We start from the raw sequence: 22284 nt of genomic DNA on the forward strand, positions 1-22284 counted from the left end.
AAACTGTACCTTTTAAATAATTACACATGAGAAATTGAAATGTATGTTTCCGTTAATGATTGAATAATAATAATAATAGATAGCAAATTGGATATTCAATTAAGTAAGATCTGTTAAATACTTTTTTAAAGTTACCTACCAGTTCTTCTTTTTCACAAAATTCAGAATATTTTTCAAAAAGAGAGATAACAATTTCAGAGCCTGTTGCTCAGAATAGATCGTTGTTAGCGATCGAGTTATCGAGACACGGACGAAAGTATCTGATGGAGAAAATTGCCTGGCCTTCAAGGACGTTCATTACTCCCCAAACTGCACGAATACTTCACGAGTACCTCCTGTCTGGCGCCACGGTAATGAATAACCGGTCAATGTCGCCGCACGCGAGTATTTGGACTCTTGCGCATGATCGCCACGGGCAGAGTTTAATAGGTATGAGGAAATTAAAATCAGCTTAGATTTGCACGGCATACATAAAGATATAAAAAATCGCATTTTGACAGCCGCTAAAGTTATGTTTCTGACAAGTCTGAACCACTTAAACACGCATTGACTCGATCTAATGTAAAAACTAAGCTTTTTTAAACTCACAATCAGAACCATTGAACTAAACTTCTCAAAGAGAATTATAATTTAGAACTTTCACAATGCAAATTTTTTAATTGTAGGACTGTCAAAACTTGGGGTTTAAGACTTATAATACCTTTGTTCCTTTTAAAATACCTTTGCTACCTTTTAAAATGTTTATTATCCAGAATTATTGATGGCCTTTCTAATTGCGATAATTAAAATTCTATTTAATTTGCTAGACGTCTCCTTTCATTACAAAAAATCCAGCGGAACACAATGTGAAAATTACTATGAAGAAACATTGTACTGTCAATATTTCTCCTATAGGAAGGATCCTGTCAAAACGCTGTTATTAATGTCGCCCCGCCCTCTGTTCCAGCACCGACATTGATCAGTGGTATTATTGCGTGATTTATACAAGAAGTATTATTAATACGATCATTAGGTCGCAAAAAAATAATCACAGGCCGCGGTTTTTTAAAGAAAGGAGACCGGTTTTTTCTATCTTTGTTTAATATCCCTAGATTCCCTATCAATTAAATCGAAAAGTCCCGTGTTTAAATAGTCGCTCATTTAATTGTTATAATTCTTGATTTGCAAAGCGCTCATATCAATGTACTATCCTTCTTCTGATAGCTCCAACAATATTTCCATATTAGAGCTATTTAAAGTAATATTTAAATAGCTCTAATATGGAAATGAGAAAATCTCGATAGTGGTCAAAATAAATCTTCTTTTCTATTCGCTAAGTCATGCAGAGGGTTCTTATGCATTTTTCACGCAATTAAAAGTTTCTGAAAAATCAAATGTCTAATTTTATTTTTAATACGTGCCTAATTCTTTGCCTTCGCTAGCTTTTTAAATCAATATAGGCAAAGTATGACAATGGAGTTATATGCATAGGTACTAATAGAAATGGTCTACGTGCGTCTACCGTGTTTATTTATCATTTTAAAGCATTAATAAAAAAGTTGTAGAATTGTTATCAAAAAATTTTTTTGTAATTAAAGAGATACAAAAACGCCGGCAGCAAATTTCGATGGATTCTTTGTATTTGTCGACATTGTTCGACATATCTGAAGAAATCACGCGCAATTACTGCCATTTTACCGCGAGCATAAGTATGATTCGTTGAAATAACTTCGATTCCGTTGTAATCCGACATATATCCCCAGGGTCATGAAGGTAACTATATATAGGGCCTTTGTGTTCCGCGAAAATGAACATGATACACAGTAAACGGACGCTGAGAACCCCTTGTTAAGTCCGAACATGTATGATACTGGGACGATCAATGATCCCTTATTTTCGCTGATCTGATCGCTTCATATTCATGATGTGCGTATTATCGATTTCCGTTCCAGGTAACAACACATGCATAAATCGTCCTTTATGTCAGCAAATAACATGAATTTGATCAAATTTTTTCACAATTTCGCGAAATGGTGTATGCATAGTTTATTATTAAAAGAATGACTTTCAATTAGTTTTTTGTTATGAATATAAATATAAATTAAATAAAAAATATCATAAATTGATGATTTTTGAGATTTATAATCATATAACAGATTCATATTTTAATTTTTTATAAACATTCCTTAGAATAACTTATTTTAGATTTGGAGAATTCATAAATATAAACGTTGAAAAAAATATTACGAAAGATATAAAATTAAGTTTATTAGGAAATAATCGGGATTAATAGTTGGCTGATCGGAGAAATGCTCATTTTACTCAGGTCATAATAATCGGAATGTTTTCTTCATGGCAATGGATTTATTACAAAGTTGCTGTTGAAAAATGGCGATGGCTTGCACGACAGCATTATATAGTATTTTTATAGTAAAGGTACTAAAGATTATCTAGGATGCATGCCTTATACAAGAAAGAATTCTTAGAGATACCGTCTGTAATATATTGAAATGCTTTAGAAATGTACATACGGAAGAGTAAAGTAGAATATAATCGAGACCTTTATAGTCTACGAACGTGAGCAATACGCGAGAGATATCCATATACAGGCTGCCCAGAAACTAACATTGCTTTTATTTATGTATCTTTCTTTTCGTCGATAAACTTGAAATTTATCTTCCTGCAATTGCTCATCAAGGAAGTAAAGACGATTTCGGAACATCCCGTATATGTTTCTCGGCGAATTTCGCGGAGCGTTACTCGCGCTTAGTAGTATGAGTGTGTGCGCTCGATATTGCGTGGCGAGAGGAACTATCTCAAAGGACTGAGGTAATGTGAAAGAACGAGCTAGTTGTAATCGCTAAATAATATAATCGACACTACGAAGAAAAACGAGCTTTCTCGCTCTGATTGAGATACTTCCTTTGTCAGCCTTAAGATCTAGGGAACTTACGAAGCTAGGATACGCGCGGAGACGCTGCCGCGACAAGTCGGTCCGTCCATCGCAGCTGCGGGGCCCGCTAGCTAATTTAGGGGACCGACCATTCTCGGACGAGGGCCCTGGCAGTTGCAATTTCTTCATCTACCTCTTCATCGCAGAAGCGTGACCGCGATAAAAGCGCACGAAGGGGACTCTCAGTCAAGTGATTTCGGAGGCTTTCAATGTTGGAACATTCGGACGCGGTCGATTCATCGAGTAATTTCAATATATCTCATGATAAAATATTTTGTTTAAATACTATTTATTTTATTTTTTATATTTTTATTAAATACCTTGAAGACAAGGTACTTCAACAAACCTGGATCGTACTGTATGTACATTAAGCATTTCTTAGGCGTTAAAAACAATAAGAGAAAATATCGAATGTTCCATCATTAACTGCGGCATAAAAAATAGCGAGTAATTCGTTAAATCCCCTTCAGTGGTTAAATTAATCTCAATACAGATCTCTTGACACTGCGATAACATTTCTCTTCAATATATAAGAAAAGATTTAATCTCGTGTCACGCGAGATCGTATCATATTGATCGATCGAGGATCTCCGACATTTATTATTCTAAAAAGTTGACGGAAAGCTATCGTGAATTAGTTCTGTAATGCAAGTCTTTTCATAGAACGTACGTGTTAAAACACACTTTCAGCCAAGTATTTGTTGCAGCCCAAATATTTGGGGTCCGAGCATTCAATTCAAAATTTTCTTACCGGAGATCAAAGATCAGAGATCAGGGATCGAGGGCCTGTCGCGGGTACATCCTCGACGAGTGCACAAAGGTGGGTACGGATTCTCGTTATGTCAGATATTTATTTGTGAAGATACGTATCGATATGCGTACGAGGAAATCATTGTCAGTGTAAACTTAAAATCAATCTCGAGTTGCGCCGATATCGCACCGGGATCAGACATCTCTTCAACATTTTACGTTTCGTCAGGCACGACTCCCATTTATCTCATAATTATGATAATGAAACGACAGTTATGAATTTATTATCGTGCTCTCAAGCAAGGATAAATACCGTATCGAATGTCGTATAAAATTTGCAAACGAAAAATTACTAACTCCCTAACATTGTCCATATTACATTAAATCGTCCAGGCCGATGCGTGCCGTGCACACAAGCGCAAGCTTCTTACGCACTAAAATATATTTTTAGCGGCCCGCAAAGTAGCCGCGTTCTCACTTCAAAAGTTCTTGCGAGTAGCTCTAGAGAAAAACGTTCGACAACCACTTCGATCGGTTGCCACAATCGTCAAAGGCCATCGAACAGCACTGCGCACAAAAGTTCGTACTTTCGCCACCCAAAGAGTAACTTTCATCTGTCAGCGTTTCGCAATGACTGAGCGTCGAGATTCGACTTTCGTGCGTCGGTCCCGGTCGACCTTTCGGTACTTGGCGTTCGCCTACGTCGAATGAGTTTTTCCTTAGATCCTAAGTCGTCGTCCTTAAAATTAATTGTTGAGGCAGTTGAGTTGGCAAGAGCAAAAGAATCAGTCGTGTTCGTCTCGTCGACGACATCGCCGAAGCCATCTCGAAGAAATCCGCAATTTCGCCATCGACGTCGGGACCGAGTCTTCCTGAAGAAGGAAATAATGGTGCTCTCCATAATCCATCGCCATCATTAGCTGATATTGAATGATCTAGAAAACCAGATCATCGACCAGACATCTGGAAAACAATTGCAATGGAGATATCGCGTAGATCATAGCAATTGCCTTTCACCAGAGCTTCGAATTATTTTCGATTTTTTAAACATAAATTATGAAGATGAAATTGGTCCAGCGACGCGACTTCCCCCGACGTCATGCGGCGATTCGTCTTTCTTCCTTTTATTTTCTTCTGTTACGACGCTCACAATGCGAGGAACTTCATCAGGGCGTCGTAGATGAGCTGAGGATTGATAGTGCCGTCAGCGGTGTATCTGACGCCGCGCAGCGAACCATCATCATGACTGACGACGCCGTACTCGCCCACGATGAAGCCGTCCGGCGTTCTTTCTTCGACCCTGTACTTCCTATAGTTCCTGCCCTCCACCACGTAGCCGACCTTGTGACCGTCCTCGACCTCGGATGCGCCCGGGGTTTCCTCCGTAACAACCAATTGAGGCCCGTGGACGTTGCCGTTGCTGCCGACGCTGACCGACTCGTCGATCTCGTAGTTCTGTTCGTCGGGCTCGCCGCTCTCTTGCTGACGGTCCACCGGCTGACCCTCGGAGTCGTACACCTTGCTGGGCTCGCCGTACACCTTGGCCGGCTGCGAGTAGATCTTGGCCGGCTCGGAGTAGACTTTGGCCGGCTCCGAGTAGATTTTAGACGGTTCAGAATAGATTTTCTCTGGCTCGCCGTAAACTTTGGCGGGCTCACTATAGATCTTCGCGGGCTCGCTGTAGACTTTGGCTGGTTCGCTGTAGACCTTAGCTGGCTCGCCGTACACCTTAGCCGGCTCTCCGTACACACGCTCGGGTTCACCGTACACCTTGGCCGGTTCGCTGTATACCTTGGCCGGCTCGTTATAGGTACGCGGAGGTTTGTACGCCTTCGACGATTGGCTATACACCTTCGGGCCCGATCGGTTGTAGAGCGGCGCGTCGTAATGACGTCCCATTTTGCGTCCTTGAAGCCGATCCGACGACATCTCCGGCAGTTCTTCGTTCAACTCCCGCCGTTCCGAGTTCTCTACAGGTAGCTCGTAATTCACCTCCGTCGGTAGAGTGATCGCATCGACGTCGATGATCCGCGTCGCCTCATTGACTTCCTCGTCCTGGTGACTCTTCGCGGGGGTCTGTTGAATTCGTGGCTTCATGGTTACGCGGCCGCGCCAGCTCGTTCTCGGCGAGTCCTCGTCGATGGAAAATTCGCTTCTGTTTGACTCCGAGACAATGTTGCTGAGTTCCTCGGTGACAAATCGATCCGGCGGTGGCGTCGACGTTATCGTAGTCGTCGTGGTCGTGGTCGTTGTTGTTGTTGTCGTGGACGACGGCGTCGCCGGTCTGCTCGTATCCCTCGTCATGCTTCTAGCGGTCGACTCTCTGGTAACTTCTCTATTCACCGCAGATTCCAAACCTGGTGGTCGCGTAACCACCGCGGCGTCAGTGCTGTCGTAATGCTCGACGCGCACTTTATACGGCGTGGCCTCGACCGTGGACGTGACGCTGACTCCAATCACCTTTTGCCGGCTGACAACACCTCTGCCGATAGAAGATCCGTTGGTCCCGTTCGACCTCGTTCGATCTTGATAGGTCAGCGTCGGCGTGTTCGTCATCGTCGTTGTCGCCGCGCTCGAGGACGTCAATCGCGTCGAACTTATGCCGCCAGGCGTGCTCAGGTCGTCGATCAACGACGCTAGATTCTGCTGCCGATTCTCCAGTGTCTTTTGATTTATAGGATAGAAACGAACGACCTCTTCGCGGCCGTTTGTCTGCGGCCTAGACACCGAAATCGGTCGGGCGCCGCTCGGATTCCGTGATATTCGATAGATCGACGCCTCATGTTGGTGCGACTCGGCGGTCGCGCTGTCACCCGCTGGCGCGGCCGCTTGGTGACCGCCACGTCGAAAGCCCCGGCGCCGTTGCGGGGGTGTTGCCATCGCGCCGTTTATAAAGACCGAGAGGAATTCTGTACCGGCGAGTATGTCGCTCTTCTTTGCTGGAGCGCCGCGCGCCTCCTCCCAGACCAGTGCCGCCTGAAGCAGTACCTGAAAAACCATACAATTGTTCAATACTACAATTTCAGTTATGTCAGAAATATATTTATTTCATAATAGACTGAATCAGATTGATTTACATTTCTTAGAGTTTTGTATATTAACTCTATGTACAGGGATCGATAGCAAACACATTTTGTAAATAGAAAATGCTTATTTATGAAACAATTTTATCTATATCAAAACTATTACTAAACTTACCTATTGTAATTTTCATTATAATTTATTGCCAATTTTTTCGACAGACATAAAGTTTCGAAATTGAATATATAACGTTTATATAAGATCCGAGGCTTGTTTATATAAGTAAATTTGAAATATGCAGAAGAATCAAGTTTACATTCCTTGCAAATTAACCAGTTGCAGTTTGGAAGCAATTCATGTTCTATGGCAAAAATAGCTTATATTTAATTTATGATTTAATAAAATTTATATTAAGGTTCAATTATGCAGTGACTGTAAGGAAGCGATCGTAATGAAGCGTAGTAGAAAATTAAGCGTTCAGTTTATGCTAGCTAGTGAAATAAACAAAACCACGCAAATGAAGCCGTATCAGCGTTCGAATTACCGTAATATCCAAGTAAACAGTCCGGGTGTAACATTTACAGGATATAACATTTTAGTCGTGCGTTTTTTGTGGCGTCGTTAAAGACACGCGGAACCGCCAAACGAGCTCGCGAATGCCTTATTCCCTCCCGAAAGAAGAGGAACAAAACGCAACGCGATCGTGTCGGTTCCACGTCGAATTCGCGCCGAGAGACGATAAACCGCTTTTATGCGTCCCGCGTTTTGCACGAAGGACGCAGGCAGGTGTGCATCCGTGCGATTTATAAATTGCCCGATGTGGTCGCTCGTAAAATCTTGCAACGACAGACCGCTCTGCCGATGAAAATCTCGTACATTTTTACAGCGGACTCGTCGCGGACACAATTTCGCAGCGCATTACTTCCTGTTGTCGCTGAATCTCGCGAATCAAAATTTTTTTAACAATTACACGAGAATGTAACTTGACTGCGTGAATACAACACGAGCCGACTGCATATTTAAGACTAATTAAAATAAATTAAATCTCAAAATCTTTTACTAATGACGCTACATGAGGGCAATATTTTAATATAAATGATCTTTTATGTGAATTGCGTGAATTTTTGGAGAAGATTCACATTATTTTATATAAATGCATTTTACGCGCGCAAAATGACAAAATGACTCTTTTAGATCTCGATCGACTAATCATAGCGCGTTCTATGTTCTCGCTATTTATGTATCGTGCCACGCTCCGTGACTTTCAGTTCCGAGCATAAATTACGCGTTGCCCATAGGACGCAGGTAATTATCGTCCATTCTGATTTTTAGACTTATCGATCGCGTTCTTAATCGATTTCCTCTCACTGTTCGTCGTGGGTTCTACACCTATATAATACGCGGCTATTGCGAATGTAATAAGATACCTGCATACGCTCGAGTTCTTTGTAAACGCGACCTTGACGAAGTCGCGCGGGTAAAGGAGCCAACATCGCGAATACAATATTTATTTATGCGAGAGCGGAACGGTTTATCAGGATCCTTGCCTCTTCTGCTCCGCGAAGATTCGCGCACGGTAGTCGAGATTATCGCTCAAACGGCAAACGTATAAGTACATATACAAGTCCTACGTCTAATAATGCCGGAACCATTACGCGTCCGGGACTCGCATTTGCAAACAATGGCGAGCGTTGCATCGATATCGACGATCGACGGAAGCAGAATCGTCGCGCGAGGTATTTGTAGGTGAGAATCTCGGAAGAAAACAAAGTGTGTATCGACGTTTGCGAGGGGCACGACAATCCAGGTAATAACCGAGGAAGAAAACGGTGCTTTATTATCTGTTTACAATCGTGCGGTCCTCGTCAGAGTTCAGGAATTTCGTGACTATTTACTCGCGAGCCTTGAAGCAATTTCAACCATTTTTCTTCGCCATTAATGGCATTCACATCTGAAATTATGCACGCAGGGACACTACATTCATACATTATGATTATAGTGATCATCGTGGAGGCTACGTGACTTCGATTGTGCGAAGTTGAATGATGGATTTCGCATAACAACGCGCAATTTCGGGTGCGGAAACAATATTGACGTTCGTGACATTCGAGAGACTAATCGTCTGCTAAAAATGCGATAAAAAAGTCGATTTTTGATATACCAACAGCGTCCGAAAATTGGGAAAAATTCAGAGATTCGCGCGAAAGGACATTCCTCCTGCGTCGCGGAGAATGAGGGAGCGGTCGTAATGAGCTGCGCATTGTTGAGTGTTTTAAGGCGTACTCGACGATCATTTCAACGGCAATTAGGCGTGCGTGCTTCTCACGTGCCGGGGAATCCGCATTCGGGAGATAGCGACTGCCGCCGAACATAAACGCTTAATTTATTTCTTATTACGCGATTGCCCGGCGACATGCACGGAGAAAGGACGCACAGCGAGATGCCATGGGCGCCGCAAGATACGTGCGACAAGATGCACGTGCACTACTTTATATCTGCAGACAGGAGGCAGAGAATTTGTTTGAAAAAGGCAAGTTGTAAATGTTTCTGAAACAGATTTTATAAAATATTTCTTTAAATATTAAAGATAAATTATAATAAGTGAGTGGGGTGCATAAATTTTGTAATAAACAATTATAAAAGAGTAGTAAAATATATAAAAATACAAAAAAAACACAAAATATTAAATAATCACATACAATAAGTATATGATTTGTAATCAATTGTACTCTTGCGTGTATTCAATTATAACAATAATAAAAAAAAAGAGTATATAAGGAAGTTTGAAGCATATCCTCAGCAGTCCTGACGACGCCCATGGATCCTCCTATAATAATCCCGACGACGTTCATGGGTCGAGATAAGGAGCACAAACGTGTTTTGGAGAACTTAAGGACGACGTGCCGGGAATTATTTTAATTCGCGTAGGGGGAAGTTAAAGAAAATGATTTCACGAACATACTATAATTTCGATTAGCTATCGACGCACTCGACCGACAAAGTACATGTTTCTCGCGACGCGCGTTTAATGGTGTTATTACGCGATACCGTGACGCGATGGTTGGCGCGAAAAAGCGAGAAGAGAGAAAAAAAAAGAGAATTACATTTTTCTTCTCGTTCAAGTTTCTTATGCGGGCCACGGTGCGACGTAAAAGCTGCGCGAAATTTAAAGATTGCGAATATAAAAGTGTCTGGACCTCCCGAGTTTGATTTTATTGCCGGGCTTGCTGTTGCATTACAGCGCGCATCGTGTTTCGTGCTGTTGCAGCGCGCCGGATTTTTGCGACTCCGGGAAGGTCGCTGCCGTCCTTGCCACGACCCGAGTGACGGTACGCCTGGTGGAATGGCTAAGATTAACCGCACTGTCACGTGATTGTTCCAGGGACCCCACTGTTATTTCATTTTATTACTTGATTTCTGAGAATCTCTTCAATTCGCAGTTTAATTCGCGAGAAATGACATGATTAAGGGACAAATTATCAAACATATATAATTAACAATTTCTGCGATATGCACATAAAACTTTAATAAATAATTTACTGTTGGAAAAATACAATTAATATTTCGATAAGAAAATCTTTATAATTTATGCATGTTAATTTTTGGAGGCATACTTCCCTGCAATCATAATAAAGCTAGTTACTTTTCATATATTCGAACTTCCTATATTACTCAATTTCTTCGATCATTATAAGAGAGTGATTCTATTTTTATACGTGGACCCATGCAAACAGAATGTGCATGAAACCGCCACTGATCATGTCGCTTTCCTCGCCACAGGAGAAACGAAGCTGCAGAACAAGGGTGGGGTACAGTGTAGGTGACAGGAGAAGGGTAACAGGAGAGACCTGCAGCGTGGGTGTATATGTAGCTACTTTACGATACACGTGGCGACGCATTATTTTCGCCCGGCGCGGCCGTCGACACTTTTTACTTAAACGCCGAATTTCAATATCGCCAACATGGAGTCGCATAACGACTAACGACAGCGTTTCGAGGAAAAAAGAACACGATAAAAATCAAATATTCACATTCCGTCAAATCAAGTTCAGATCCGACGTATAGTTCAGATTCAATACGAACGTTACCCCATATGTCTTTTGTGAGTTATCTTACTTAAGATAACTCACGGCGCTGCTTCGGCAATTATTTCGCAGCGATTTACAGCACATTTGCAGGACTTTATCCTCGCTTTTATTACTTATCGTGCCCCCGCGATTGCAAAATGGAAGGTAAAGAGGAGGACGCGGAGGAGGATTAAGAGTTACTCTGAATAAAGAGACTGAGATCCGCACAAACCGGTACCACCAGTATACCATACTAACTCTTGCATCGATGATGGAAAATGCGCCCGTGTCTCAAGAATAGACGCGTCGTTTCTGCTCACCATCATACGAATATATGTTACAATTGAATAAAATTGTGCCGCGAATATCTTGAACATTATCTAATGTAATTACATTATACAATACATATCCGATACCACACGACAAGTTGAATGACACTTTTTGTCTTCCACATTTAGATATTCTAAATTAAAACTCTAAAATTATCGTCTTACAATTAAATATTAATTAATTTAAAAAATATTTTTGCTTGCAAGAATGTCCGTAAGCCGTTTACATAAGGCATTGACACTCAAGAGAATTCTCCCAGCCAGATCTCGATTTTCCCCAAGCGGTACACGCATATATATATGTTACGATCAAAAAGGTCTCAATCCGTGGGCGACGTGTTAAACGTCAGTCGTTCGAGCGCTATACGGTTAATTCCTTACGAGGGATTAATATTCGGTCCTCTCGGGACGATTATCGATGTCAAACAACACGGACGTGTGGATTCAATGTTTACTCGATACTGGTGTATCGAGATTAATCATAGTGTCCTCGGCTCGTGCGGCTTCTCATAAATCGACGCTAAGCGCGCGCGCAGATATTGTAAATATACGTAGGATTAATATCGCCCGATTTATAAAGGCGGCTGGGCAACAAGATGTTAAAAGGCGCGCGCCGGGACTGTCCGGTCGACGGAATAGAGAATGGTGGTTTCCTGTTGAAAGGAGACCACGTACTGTCGCGCGGACACCTCGGCGTGAGGTCACTTCGGCGTGACGGTGTCGAGTCATTCCACGAGTACGTATCTGCCCGCGCACGCACGCACGCACGCACGTACGCATGCACGTTTTTTTTTGCAAGTGTACTCCTTCATAATCAATGCATCCCACGCGACAGGATCGTTTAAATGAAAAAGCGATCATCGCCGCTCGTGTTACGACGCTTAATACGCGCGATGATTGATGTGCGGCTAAATTAGACACGCCGCGCGTTTCTCTCGTATCAGATATATTTATTTATTGCTTCTTTCATTTTTCTTCTTCTGTCGTATCTGCTTTCGGAGCCACGTTCATTACCGAGGAGCGCGAAGTTTATCAGGAGACGCGTCAAGGTCCAATAATCAATTACGAACATTGTGCGCCCGCGGGATTGTTTTTATCGCGGATAACAAATTCCTTCCTCTTTCTTTTTTCTTTAAGATTGGCTCGACCGCGATAAATTGCGCTAATATATTTGTACGAGCGGTATCTCGATACGAGCGGTATTGGGGGTAATTTATTTCGTCACGCTGACATCCAAGATCGAACGATTCCTTCGCGCGCTAACAAAGTCGTCGTTTCGTTATATTGATTATTCCCCGTAGTTCCATTTATCATACAAATGTATGGTATCTTCGCGCAGGTCGTTCAAGAAGCTGAACATTTGTTCTCGATCACATGCAGATACTGGAATTAAGAAGAATTTTCAGTGTCAAATAATTATCTATGAGCTATGAACAATACGAACAATCAAAAATTAAAAAATCCCTTTGAAATTGAAAATAGATAACAACATGCCATTTCTCAGTTAGTTACAAATAAATCCTTAATGATGTCACAGGGAAAAAATCAAGATGTCTAATATTAGAAAGTAGATAATGTTCATTTAGTTCTTTAATACCATTAGAAAGAGAATCCCATATGTATTCTGATACAAGCTCGACATTTCACTGTATCGTATCGCGAATCGCTTGTAGTTCTTCGTCAACTCAACGTATCAACGGTCTCCGAGGCGATAATTATTCCTTTTTTTTTATAGCGGACTCAATTAAAATGCCCAGAGCGCTTTCCGGAGAAGCCCGGCGCTTTAAACGTACCGGGATCAAAGTCAACAAGATACACGATTATGATCTATATTCCGACTACGCTTGCGCGAAATCGACAGCACGGCGATAATACCAGTTAATAAACAGAGGAATTCACGCAGGAATTCGCGTGGGTACCGTGCATAAAGTGACGAAGAACATGACGATGTCTCGGGCCGACGGATTTATCCGATGAGTTATAAACAATATGCAGGTGCGGCTGGTCTTAAAAGACGATCCCATCATCACGAAAGAATCACGGATTTGTGAACCGGCGCGAGGTGGGCGCAAATCAAGTTAACGCCCTCGCCCTCGTTTCGACGCCCTGTCCCTGTTCGACGAACGTCCCTTCGTGGATACCCTCGTGTCCCATTTTCGTGTTTCTCAGATGAGAAACAAGAAGGAGTTTCTTTTCAATGTCTAACATTATCAATTTTTTCCAGTTTTCTTCCGTTAGGCCCTCTTAGATAAATAAGATGCTCATCAGAATTAAAACGTCAAGTATCCGTGGCTCATAATTAAGATCTATTTTAAGCGTATCAAGTCATATATCTCAAATAGATCTTATAAACGAACAAACTGATTTACTCTTATAAACACCTTTGATGTACCCTGCCTAATATGGCGTATAATTATTTTGATCCGCAAAAAGTAATAATAATAATTTAGTACTGCGTTCTTAATGGTCTCATCGGGACACAGCGAAGGTAAACGAGGTAAAATGCATGTCACTGTTGCACAAATGGATGCTGCGTTTGTCGGCGTTCTTGACCGGTCACTGTCGAGATTCTTTTCGCGTATATCCGGTTCTGCGTGACGCGAACGTGACAGCGTGAAGCACGTGATCGGAGAATCGCTCGAGCAGTAAGTACGCGAAGTAAATGATACGAGCGTATCAGATTCTGAGGAATCTGCGAAAGAGGCCGATCAAGGTTGCGACTGGGTGTGGTATGCAAGTGTATCGTATAAATCTCAAGACATTATACGGAGTGAACAGCAGAAGTGTAAAAGAAATAGTTATCTTCATGAAATATCAATCTTCCGTTAGAAAACGTTAGTACAAGTTCAATTGTTATCACACTTAATAATATTCAATACACAATTCGTAATCTCAGTAATTAAACTTTGAAATAAACAATAAAATTTACTTTAGATTAATTTAGATATAAAGTTTAAAGTTTAAAGAGAGAGTTTGATTATAGGAATATAGAATTTCTTTTAACTTGATGCAATATTTTGTCTAATTACAATCAGATTTAAATTAAGACACATATCAATTTTAATTTATTTCAACAGATATATTGTAATTTTTTTGCGCGTTTTCTCGAGCACACTCGGTACACGAATATTTTTCATCTTCAAATATTTATTGTGTGAGAAATATCTTGTTAAAACATACCTATTTTATCACGCTTCGTTTTATACTTAAACTTACATCTTATCATTTCACGTAACTCTTTATGTTTAACAAAAATCTGTATATTTTAGAAGGTTTCCAAGGTTATGATCGTAATAATTCTAGGATTAAATTTTAGTACGACAACATTTGCGTGCAAACATCTTGGTACAACATGGAATTACATGATGTTCTCAGTTTCTCACGCTTCTTACCGGTTAAATTATGACGCGAGAAGCGCGTTACGAATCGCTATCCTATCGATCCGTAGGAGTCAAGATAACGCGCGAAGCTGAAACTATCCATAACTTATATTTACGACGCATTACTTATGCAAATAATATGTTCTATTTGCAACGAGCATATCAGGATATGTCATTCATAGATTTTTTTATGGGATTTGTTCAATATCGAGATGCGGTACGCACATTTTCATCAGTGTTTATCTTCCGCGCACTTATCAGTTTTTCATATATGATTACATCATATATCGCATGCTTTGCAAAGAATTTTCCTCACAATTTTATTCGAAACTACTTTCCCTAAATCACCGCGTCTTCTTGAATTCTTACTTGCAATTAATTTCAGTGATTACGGTAAGATGAACATATTAAGATAGACATATTATTAAGTGACTTATAGAAATAGTTAAAAATGACTCAAATTGAGTACAATTTGAAACTACGAATTTAACAGTGTGAGAATCAATTGATGCCCATCTTGTGATCCAAATACTTTTCGAAATCTACGTTATTTACTGTGGAGAACGTATAGTCTGTGCTGTTAACCTGTTTGACATATTTTTTGCATCGACCGTATCCTTCGATCGGTATCAGATATCGGTAGCAGATTTATCGCGCATTCTATCGCCGAGACAGTCAAGGGTCAGTTTTCAGTGTCCGTTAAGCGAAAGTTTAACTAGCTTGCGTATATGTCGACAATACTTACACAATGAGCATAGTGGCGTAATTTCGTACTCCGAGTCGCCGGTCTTATAAATACGCCCTCCCACACGCAGCTTCTAAATAAATTACATAAGAACGCGTTCACGCGTTTTATAAGCGCGATACGACAAGCGCGACGCCCAAAAGAAACCGCGAGATTTTTAAGCGAAATTGTATTAAGCAAGCTCGGGAAAAGTGTCCCATACAAAATATCGATATGTAACTACCGTGTTTGCAGTAGTTTACGTAACGCAGGTTCCATAGAAATCGCTTAATATTGTCGAAGGCATTATTGTTAAATTGTACAATTGGTATTAGTAACTATATTTGGAAATTACGGAAATTAGTGTTCAAATTTTCATTTATTTTCTGCGCAAAACACTACGTACAAATGTTCTTAATAATTTATAATTTTTTGTTAAATTCAAAATTGAATTTCTCCAATTCATTATATCACGCTGAAATGCAACGCAATTTACATTCGCTGAGATATGCAAAATATAATTTGAAAAACACCAGTCAACACAGACATAAGTGTTTATTAATTTTTGCAACTATATCGTATATGAGAAATACTTTAATTGCGAAAAATGATTTTTCTCCGACATGTTTGCGCACAGATCTTGCGCATATATACCTGGACCTAGATATCGTAATTCTATTCTGACTTTGAGAGCAGGTTGCCTATTAATAGAGCAAATAAAATCTCCCGTTATTAAGAATCGAAGAGAAAACGCATGACGTTTTCGAAAACACTTACGCGTATACTCTTTCTTCAGTGTTGGATAATCGCAAGATTATACAGTGTCACGGAGGAGTCCTGGTGTATATAAGAAAGTAACGGGCACGCGTGTATCGAAAGTATTCGGGTCATTGAGTCGAGTTGTGGCGCCTCGCATCAGATACATCATTCTAATGACTTCCTTGTACGTGGGCGTATGTTTGGATTCTCGTGCGCGACGTTCGCGCGAAGTTCGACGGCAGAATGGACATCACCGACAGATGAAAATGATGCGGTAAGTAACACGGTCAAGTCGAATCGGAACAGCAGAGGAAGCTATTTCAAATAGCTCTCGGACACGTTATATTTTATTTGTTACGTTTCTTTAATAAAGATTTAACACAGAATGTTGTAAACTATAAACTCGTGTGCATTTACCGTGCAGATATGCTTATTACGATCGTTTTCCGACACGATCGTAATAAAAACATGCCTGAGTTTATTATCTATCTACTTGCTGCACACAGACATCACTGTGCTCCGTGCAACGATGCAATTTTTTTTTTATAATTTCGATATAGTGGTCGTTCTTGCGATTGCCTAACATAGCGCAAAAATTTTACGGAAACATTTTTGCACCGTATTGAGAACGAAAATGCCAACTCGTTCGCAGATCGATTTGCGGTAGGAACCGGAGTTATATTCTTTCGTCTGCGATCGGTACGCGAGGCGTTACCTCCGAAAGTGAAAGTTCAGAAATTACGGCCGATTACGTGAAGAAAAGTTTGTACTTTTTTTTTTGTTTGGATGTGGAAAGAAGATTCCGCCAATTTAAAACTAATAAAAATATACTTTGATGTGGCGATAGCAGGGCTTTAAAATCTGAGACAGTGACTTGCGAAGTTTAATAATTTATCTTCGACTGTATTTTAATATTCTTCTCGTTCAAAACATCTCAGTAAGTCTTTAAATAAGCCTGAAGATTACTGAATATGTGCTTGGAAAATATTTTTTTTATTTCAAGACATAGAGAGAAATAATAAATCTTTATAGAATTTACATAAAATATGACAAGACCCAATTAGCCCAATCGTTTCTTATTTGTGGACTTGTGAGAGCAGCAAATTTATCATTATTTCGATATAATTGCGCGAGCTTTAAGAATAATTCTGAAATTGAGAATTACTTTCCACGTCTATACCGTGTAATACAAATTACGGAACACGTTCTGAAGCATAATATAAAACGGCCGAAACGTGTCTTGTGCTAGTAATGAGATATTAAATATGGATATTATGCGAGGTATAAGAGAGGCAGAGAAGAAGCAAAAGAAAAAAAAACGCATGCCGTATTTTATTTATATCGGAGAGACAAACGTCGCGCGTGGTACACGCGACGGTGAATTTATGCGCGCGCGTGTAAACAAAGTTGGTATAATAATCCGGCGCGATTGAATAATAAAGAAATTCGCATTCATCACAACGACGGCGGAGGCGGAGGCGCCGCCGTTTACTTTTTTATTCCGCGTGCTCGTGACAGGTTGATTACGTTGCATTATAGACTCATCAGGTAATTACTCGGGATACGATATCGCGAAAACGGAGCCGATAGGGGGGTTAATAAATCGTTCGCCGTTCGATATCCGTAGCGGTGTAACTCTGGCAGGACGATATATGGTCGCAGCGGGAGACGTTATTACCGATGGTGCTTGCTTATAATGGTCGGCGAATGAAGCGATAAACGATTATTGTGCTGGTCGGTGCACGAGAATTGGCAAGTAGCCTGCTATCAGCTTGCCGTACCCCTTCGTCGATCCTCGGCAACTTCGACGACGAGGGAGCGGCAATTATCGGAGTAAGCGAGAACGAGTGGTAAATGCGTATACAACCGGAGTTAAAAATGTAGCCAAAAAATACTGATATGATGGATGAACATTTCCATATATAACAATAACAATTTCTATACATATAGATAATGTAACTTGTATATAATAACAAAAAGATAAATAATATGCGTGTATTGAATTTAGACACTCGATAAGTACTATCAGGTATTCGAATTTTGTTACAAGACTTGAAGTTGAGAATCTCTCTTTTAATTCATCAATTTAATTCATCAGTTACTGGTATATTCGGAAATCATAAATGCGATCCGATTTCGGAGTTGATTATGGTAATGCGATACGCGTCTGTTACGATATTGCCGGATATTATTGAGAATTAGTTAGTCTAAGTGTTTTATAAGTGCCGCTCGGAGCGATTTCTTCGTCGCGGCCTTGCGCGATTACGTCAAGAAAGCAGAGCAAGAAGAGGGACGTTTAGCCACCGACACGGTAGAAACGCATTTCGCATACGGAGCGAGTACGGTGCGGTTGAAGGTAAGTATGATTGCACGAATTGCGCTCGTGATCGTGAAAGGCTGTGCCGTACTTGCACTTAAGAACAACTGAGAAACCAGCCTACTCAGCTGACTGGTCTCTCAAACTACAAATGAAATTCGTCAGTTTTTTTTTTTAAAGAAGTTATTTAAGTATATGTTTAGTACTCGTGTATTTTATATAAAAATATATTACTTTTGTCCCTGAACGCGCGCACAATTGTTTTGCAAATAAATTTCTATATTATTAGCCGGTATTATTTCAAGGATATTACTCGCTATTTCCTCAATCTGTCTTTCAATAAGAAACTTCCTGTTTCTTTTCGTCGAATTCATCACGGAGAGTCAGTTTCGTGATGGCTATCAGCCACATTTGACGTGTTGGCCATTCTTACGTAAAAACTCCGACCGGACTACGCAGGTAAACAAAGAAACGTAGGTTCGATACGAATTCCGTATTGTCGTACAAATCCATTGCCTCGACATGGAAAGAAAAAAATCACTCACCGGCCGATGCGCAACAGCGGAGTTATAAGTTGTACTACCCCTGCGTTGATCTGTAACATAGAAATATTTTTACATTGAAGCAGTGTGTAAAATAATCGAGACTTAAAGTACATAATGATCGCGCCCGAAAGAATTTTTAAAACGTTATTTTAACTGATATCTGATTTTAAAATGCTAATGCAGGAAACAAGCGCGCCGCAAGCGGCTACATATTTCCACATTAATTCGTTCGCATAATTAATCCGCGAAAAACCGCGCAAGTATTATTACGACCGTACGAATGAGAGGGACGTGAGACGTACGCGACGGAGCTCGATCTCTTTTCGCGTATGCCAGAGCTCGAACTCCGGCGAAGTTGCGTCGGAGCTAGTTAAACCTCGAAAGTGGCGGAATCCGTCACAGGACAGCAAAATAATAAACAAATAATTACCTCACGGTCGCTCCGCCGTTGCCCGATGCCTCCCAGGCCCCCTCCTCCTCTCCTCGGGCCTCCACCGATGTCGCATCTCCGTCGACGCACTCACTCACTCGTTCACTCGACTCACACACGCGTGAAAATATCGTCACTTATGATCGCGCGACACTTTTGACACTTTGCACGGCACTCCCGGCATTAATCTCGCGACGCGGCGCGTACTTAATTACACGGCGACGAAAGAATTACGTCGGAGAAGCTACGAACGAAGCAACGCGATCCGCTCGACGCCCCGTCGGCCCGTGACGTTCCGCAGCCTCCGCAGGTAGAGACGCTAACATGGCGGAAAGAATTTCGTTAATCGCGCGGCCAACTTCACTCGCCACTCTCGACAGGAGCAACCGTCGCGTCGCGAGGACGCTACACTTGCTGCATGTAATGAGGCGATTTTGGTTAAAGCGGGGAGCACACACTTCTGCACAACGCATAATGCGTATAAGCATAAAAAAATTGATTTGTCTATTTCCTTATGCACATGTATATGGACCAATCAATTTTCTTATGCTTATACGGATTATGCATTGTGCAGAAGTGTGTGCTCCCCCGCTTAACTGCAATTAATGTTATAGGTTAACTGCGATTTATGAACACTGCGTCTATCCCCCACGATTACTACACATCAAAACACTATTAAAATAGTTAAACGTAGTACGACGTTAATGGACTGTGATCGTTAATTAAATACGTCGCGGCGTCACTCAATTTAGAATCCGCTCGTACCTTTTATTCGTGTTCCGAAAACGATTACAACTTTATTCTGAAAACCGCACGAACATTGCACGACGCGGATCAAGTTGACGATGACGATTGAAAAAAGCGAGATTGATCGTCCGAAAAAATGTAATCGAAAGTCACTATTATCGAATGCGATGTATCGCAGCATAAATTGCGCGAAAAACTGTGATATCTCAATACATGTGTTTCGCGGAATTTATACGGATACCGCGATATATCGCATTCGATAATATAGTGACTTTCGATTACATTCTTTCGGATGAGTCTTGTTTTTTGTCAATCGTCAACTTGGTCAACTTGACCCGCGTCATGTTCGTGCGGTCTTCGGAATGAAATTGTAGTCGTTTTCGGAACACGAATAAAGGATACGAGCGGATCCTGAAGCCCGGTCTACATAATTCGCAGTTCGCGAAGACGCGAAACGCAAGATACGCGCACAGTCTACATGTCGGACATAACCTCTACATGCAGACTGTGCGTGTGTCTGGCGTTTCGCGAACTGCGAATTATGTAGAACCGGGGTTAAATTGAGTGACGCCGCGACATGTTTAATTAACGATCACAGTCTATTAACATTGCACGTTTTAACTTCATATTTAATAAATAGTGTTTTAATATGTAGCGATTGTAGGAGACAGTGTTCATAAATCGATGATTTAATTGCGGTTAACCAAAATCGCCTCGTTACATGCAGCAAGTGTAGCGTCCTCACGACGCGACGAGACACGTCGTGCTCCTGACGAGTGAAGTTGGCCGCGCGATTAACGAAATTTTCTCCGCCATGTTAGCGTCTACCTGCGGAGGCTGCGGAACGTCACGGGCCGACGAGCGTCGAGCGGATCGCGTTGCTGCGTTCGTAGCTTCTCCGACGTAATTCTTTCGTCGCCGTGTAATTAAGTACGCGTTGCGTCGCGAGATTAATACCGGGAGTGCCGTGCAAAGTGTTAAAAGTGTCGCGCGATCATAAGTGACGATATTTTCACGCGTGTGTGAGTCGAGTGAACGAGTGAGTGAGTGCGTCGACGGAGATGCGACATCGGTGGAGGCCCGAGGAGAGGAGGAGGGGGCCTGGGAGGCATCGGGCGACGGCGGAGCGACCGTGAGGTGAGTAATTATTTGTTTATTATTTTGCTGTCCCGTGGCGGATTCCGCCACTTTCGAGGTTTAACTAGCTCCGACGCAACTTCGCCGGAGTTCGAGCTCTGGCATACGCGAAAAGAGATCGACTCCGTCGCGTATGTCTCACGTCCCTCTCATTCGTACGGTCGTAATATTCTTGCACGGTTTTTCGCGGATTAATTATGCGAACGAATTAATGTGGAAATATGCAGCCGCTTGCGGCGCGCTTGTTTCTTGCATTAGCATTTTAAAATCAGATGTCAGTTAAAATAACGTTTTGAAAATTCATTCGGGCGCGATCATTATTTACTTTAAGTCTCGATTATTTTACACACTGCTTCAATGTAAAAATATTTCTATGTTACAGATCAACGCAGGGGTAGTACAACTTATAACTCCGCTGTTGCGCATCGGCCGGTGAGTGATTTTTTTTCTTTCCATGTCGAGGCAATGGATTTGTAAAAATTATATCACGAACGCGTAAATAAAAGTTATATATGAGAGAAATGAGATATTATAAGAGTTACGAACAGTGTTTTTTTCTAACAATTATTAAACATATCAAAATTTTCATTTAAAATGATAAATAATTAACGTAGCGGTAAAGTGTTCGGTATCATTTAATCTCATGAAATATCTGAACATATTATTTATTTTTACAATTATTACAGAAAAAAATTAAAACATTAAAGATTAAGAATAAAAATATATTACAAATTAATTAATATTATAATTTATTGCCTCGAAATGGATAGGCTCGGATAGATAGACTGGAAAATATTTTTGCACTTTATGACAATAAAAGTGGTAGACTGACTAAGCATTGTCACGGTGTGCCTAGTGCAATGTGTGTTCGCGCAAGGCCGCCGAAGGTTCTCCCCGACATTCGCGAGAGAGAAGCACATCGCGCTCTCGTCAACGGCACCCTGCGGTCGCTCGAGGATCTTTAATACCTTTTTTCCTCTCTCCCGCGTACTCTCGGCACTTTCGGCTCGAGCAAAGTGAGGCTCGTTTGCGGTAGACACGTGTCAGACGATCATGACGTTGAAAGGACAGGCGCGCACGACTCGAGAGAAGGATAATTTCGCCGGGTATATCCTTATGCGGTTGTGTGCGCCACAGGACGTTTTA

At 41.3% G+C, this 22284-nt stretch overlaps 2 protein-coding genes across 4 annotated transcripts in view; one reads left to right on the forward strand and one right to left on the reverse strand.

Moving 5' to 3' along the window:
* Nucleotides 1-2169: 2169 nt before the first annotated feature.
* The window catches only part of LOC139816118 (uncharacterized), a 41360-nt gene continuing 21245 nt past the window's right edge, over nucleotides 2170-22284 (reverse strand). Inside the window, exon 2 of the mRNA XM_071783466.1 lies at nucleotides 2170-6670. Coding sequence (XP_071639567.1) covers nucleotides 4829-6670 — 1842 coding nt within the window. The 3' untranslated portion in view covers nucleotides 2170-4828. The remainder of the gene's footprint in view (nucleotides 6671-22284) is intronic.
* The window catches only part of LOC139816087 (uncharacterized), an 84580-nt gene continuing 82627 nt past the window's right edge, over nucleotides 20332-22284 (forward strand). For all 3 annotated transcript variants that reach the window (XR_011732940.1, XR_011732936.1, XM_071783438.1), the window contains exons 1-2: nucleotides 20332-21138; nucleotides 21521-21570. The gene's annotated coding sequence lies outside the window, so the exon portion shown is untranslated. The remainder of the gene's footprint in view (nucleotides 21139-21520; nucleotides 21571-22284) is intronic.

This window comes from Temnothorax longispinosus, chromosome 1, assembly GCF_030848805.1.
Source record: "Temnothorax longispinosus isolate EJ_2023e chromosome 1, Tlon_JGU_v1, whole genome shotgun sequence".
Lineage (NCBI taxonomy): Eukaryota > Metazoa > Arthropoda > Insecta > Hymenoptera > Formicidae > Temnothorax > Temnothorax longispinosus.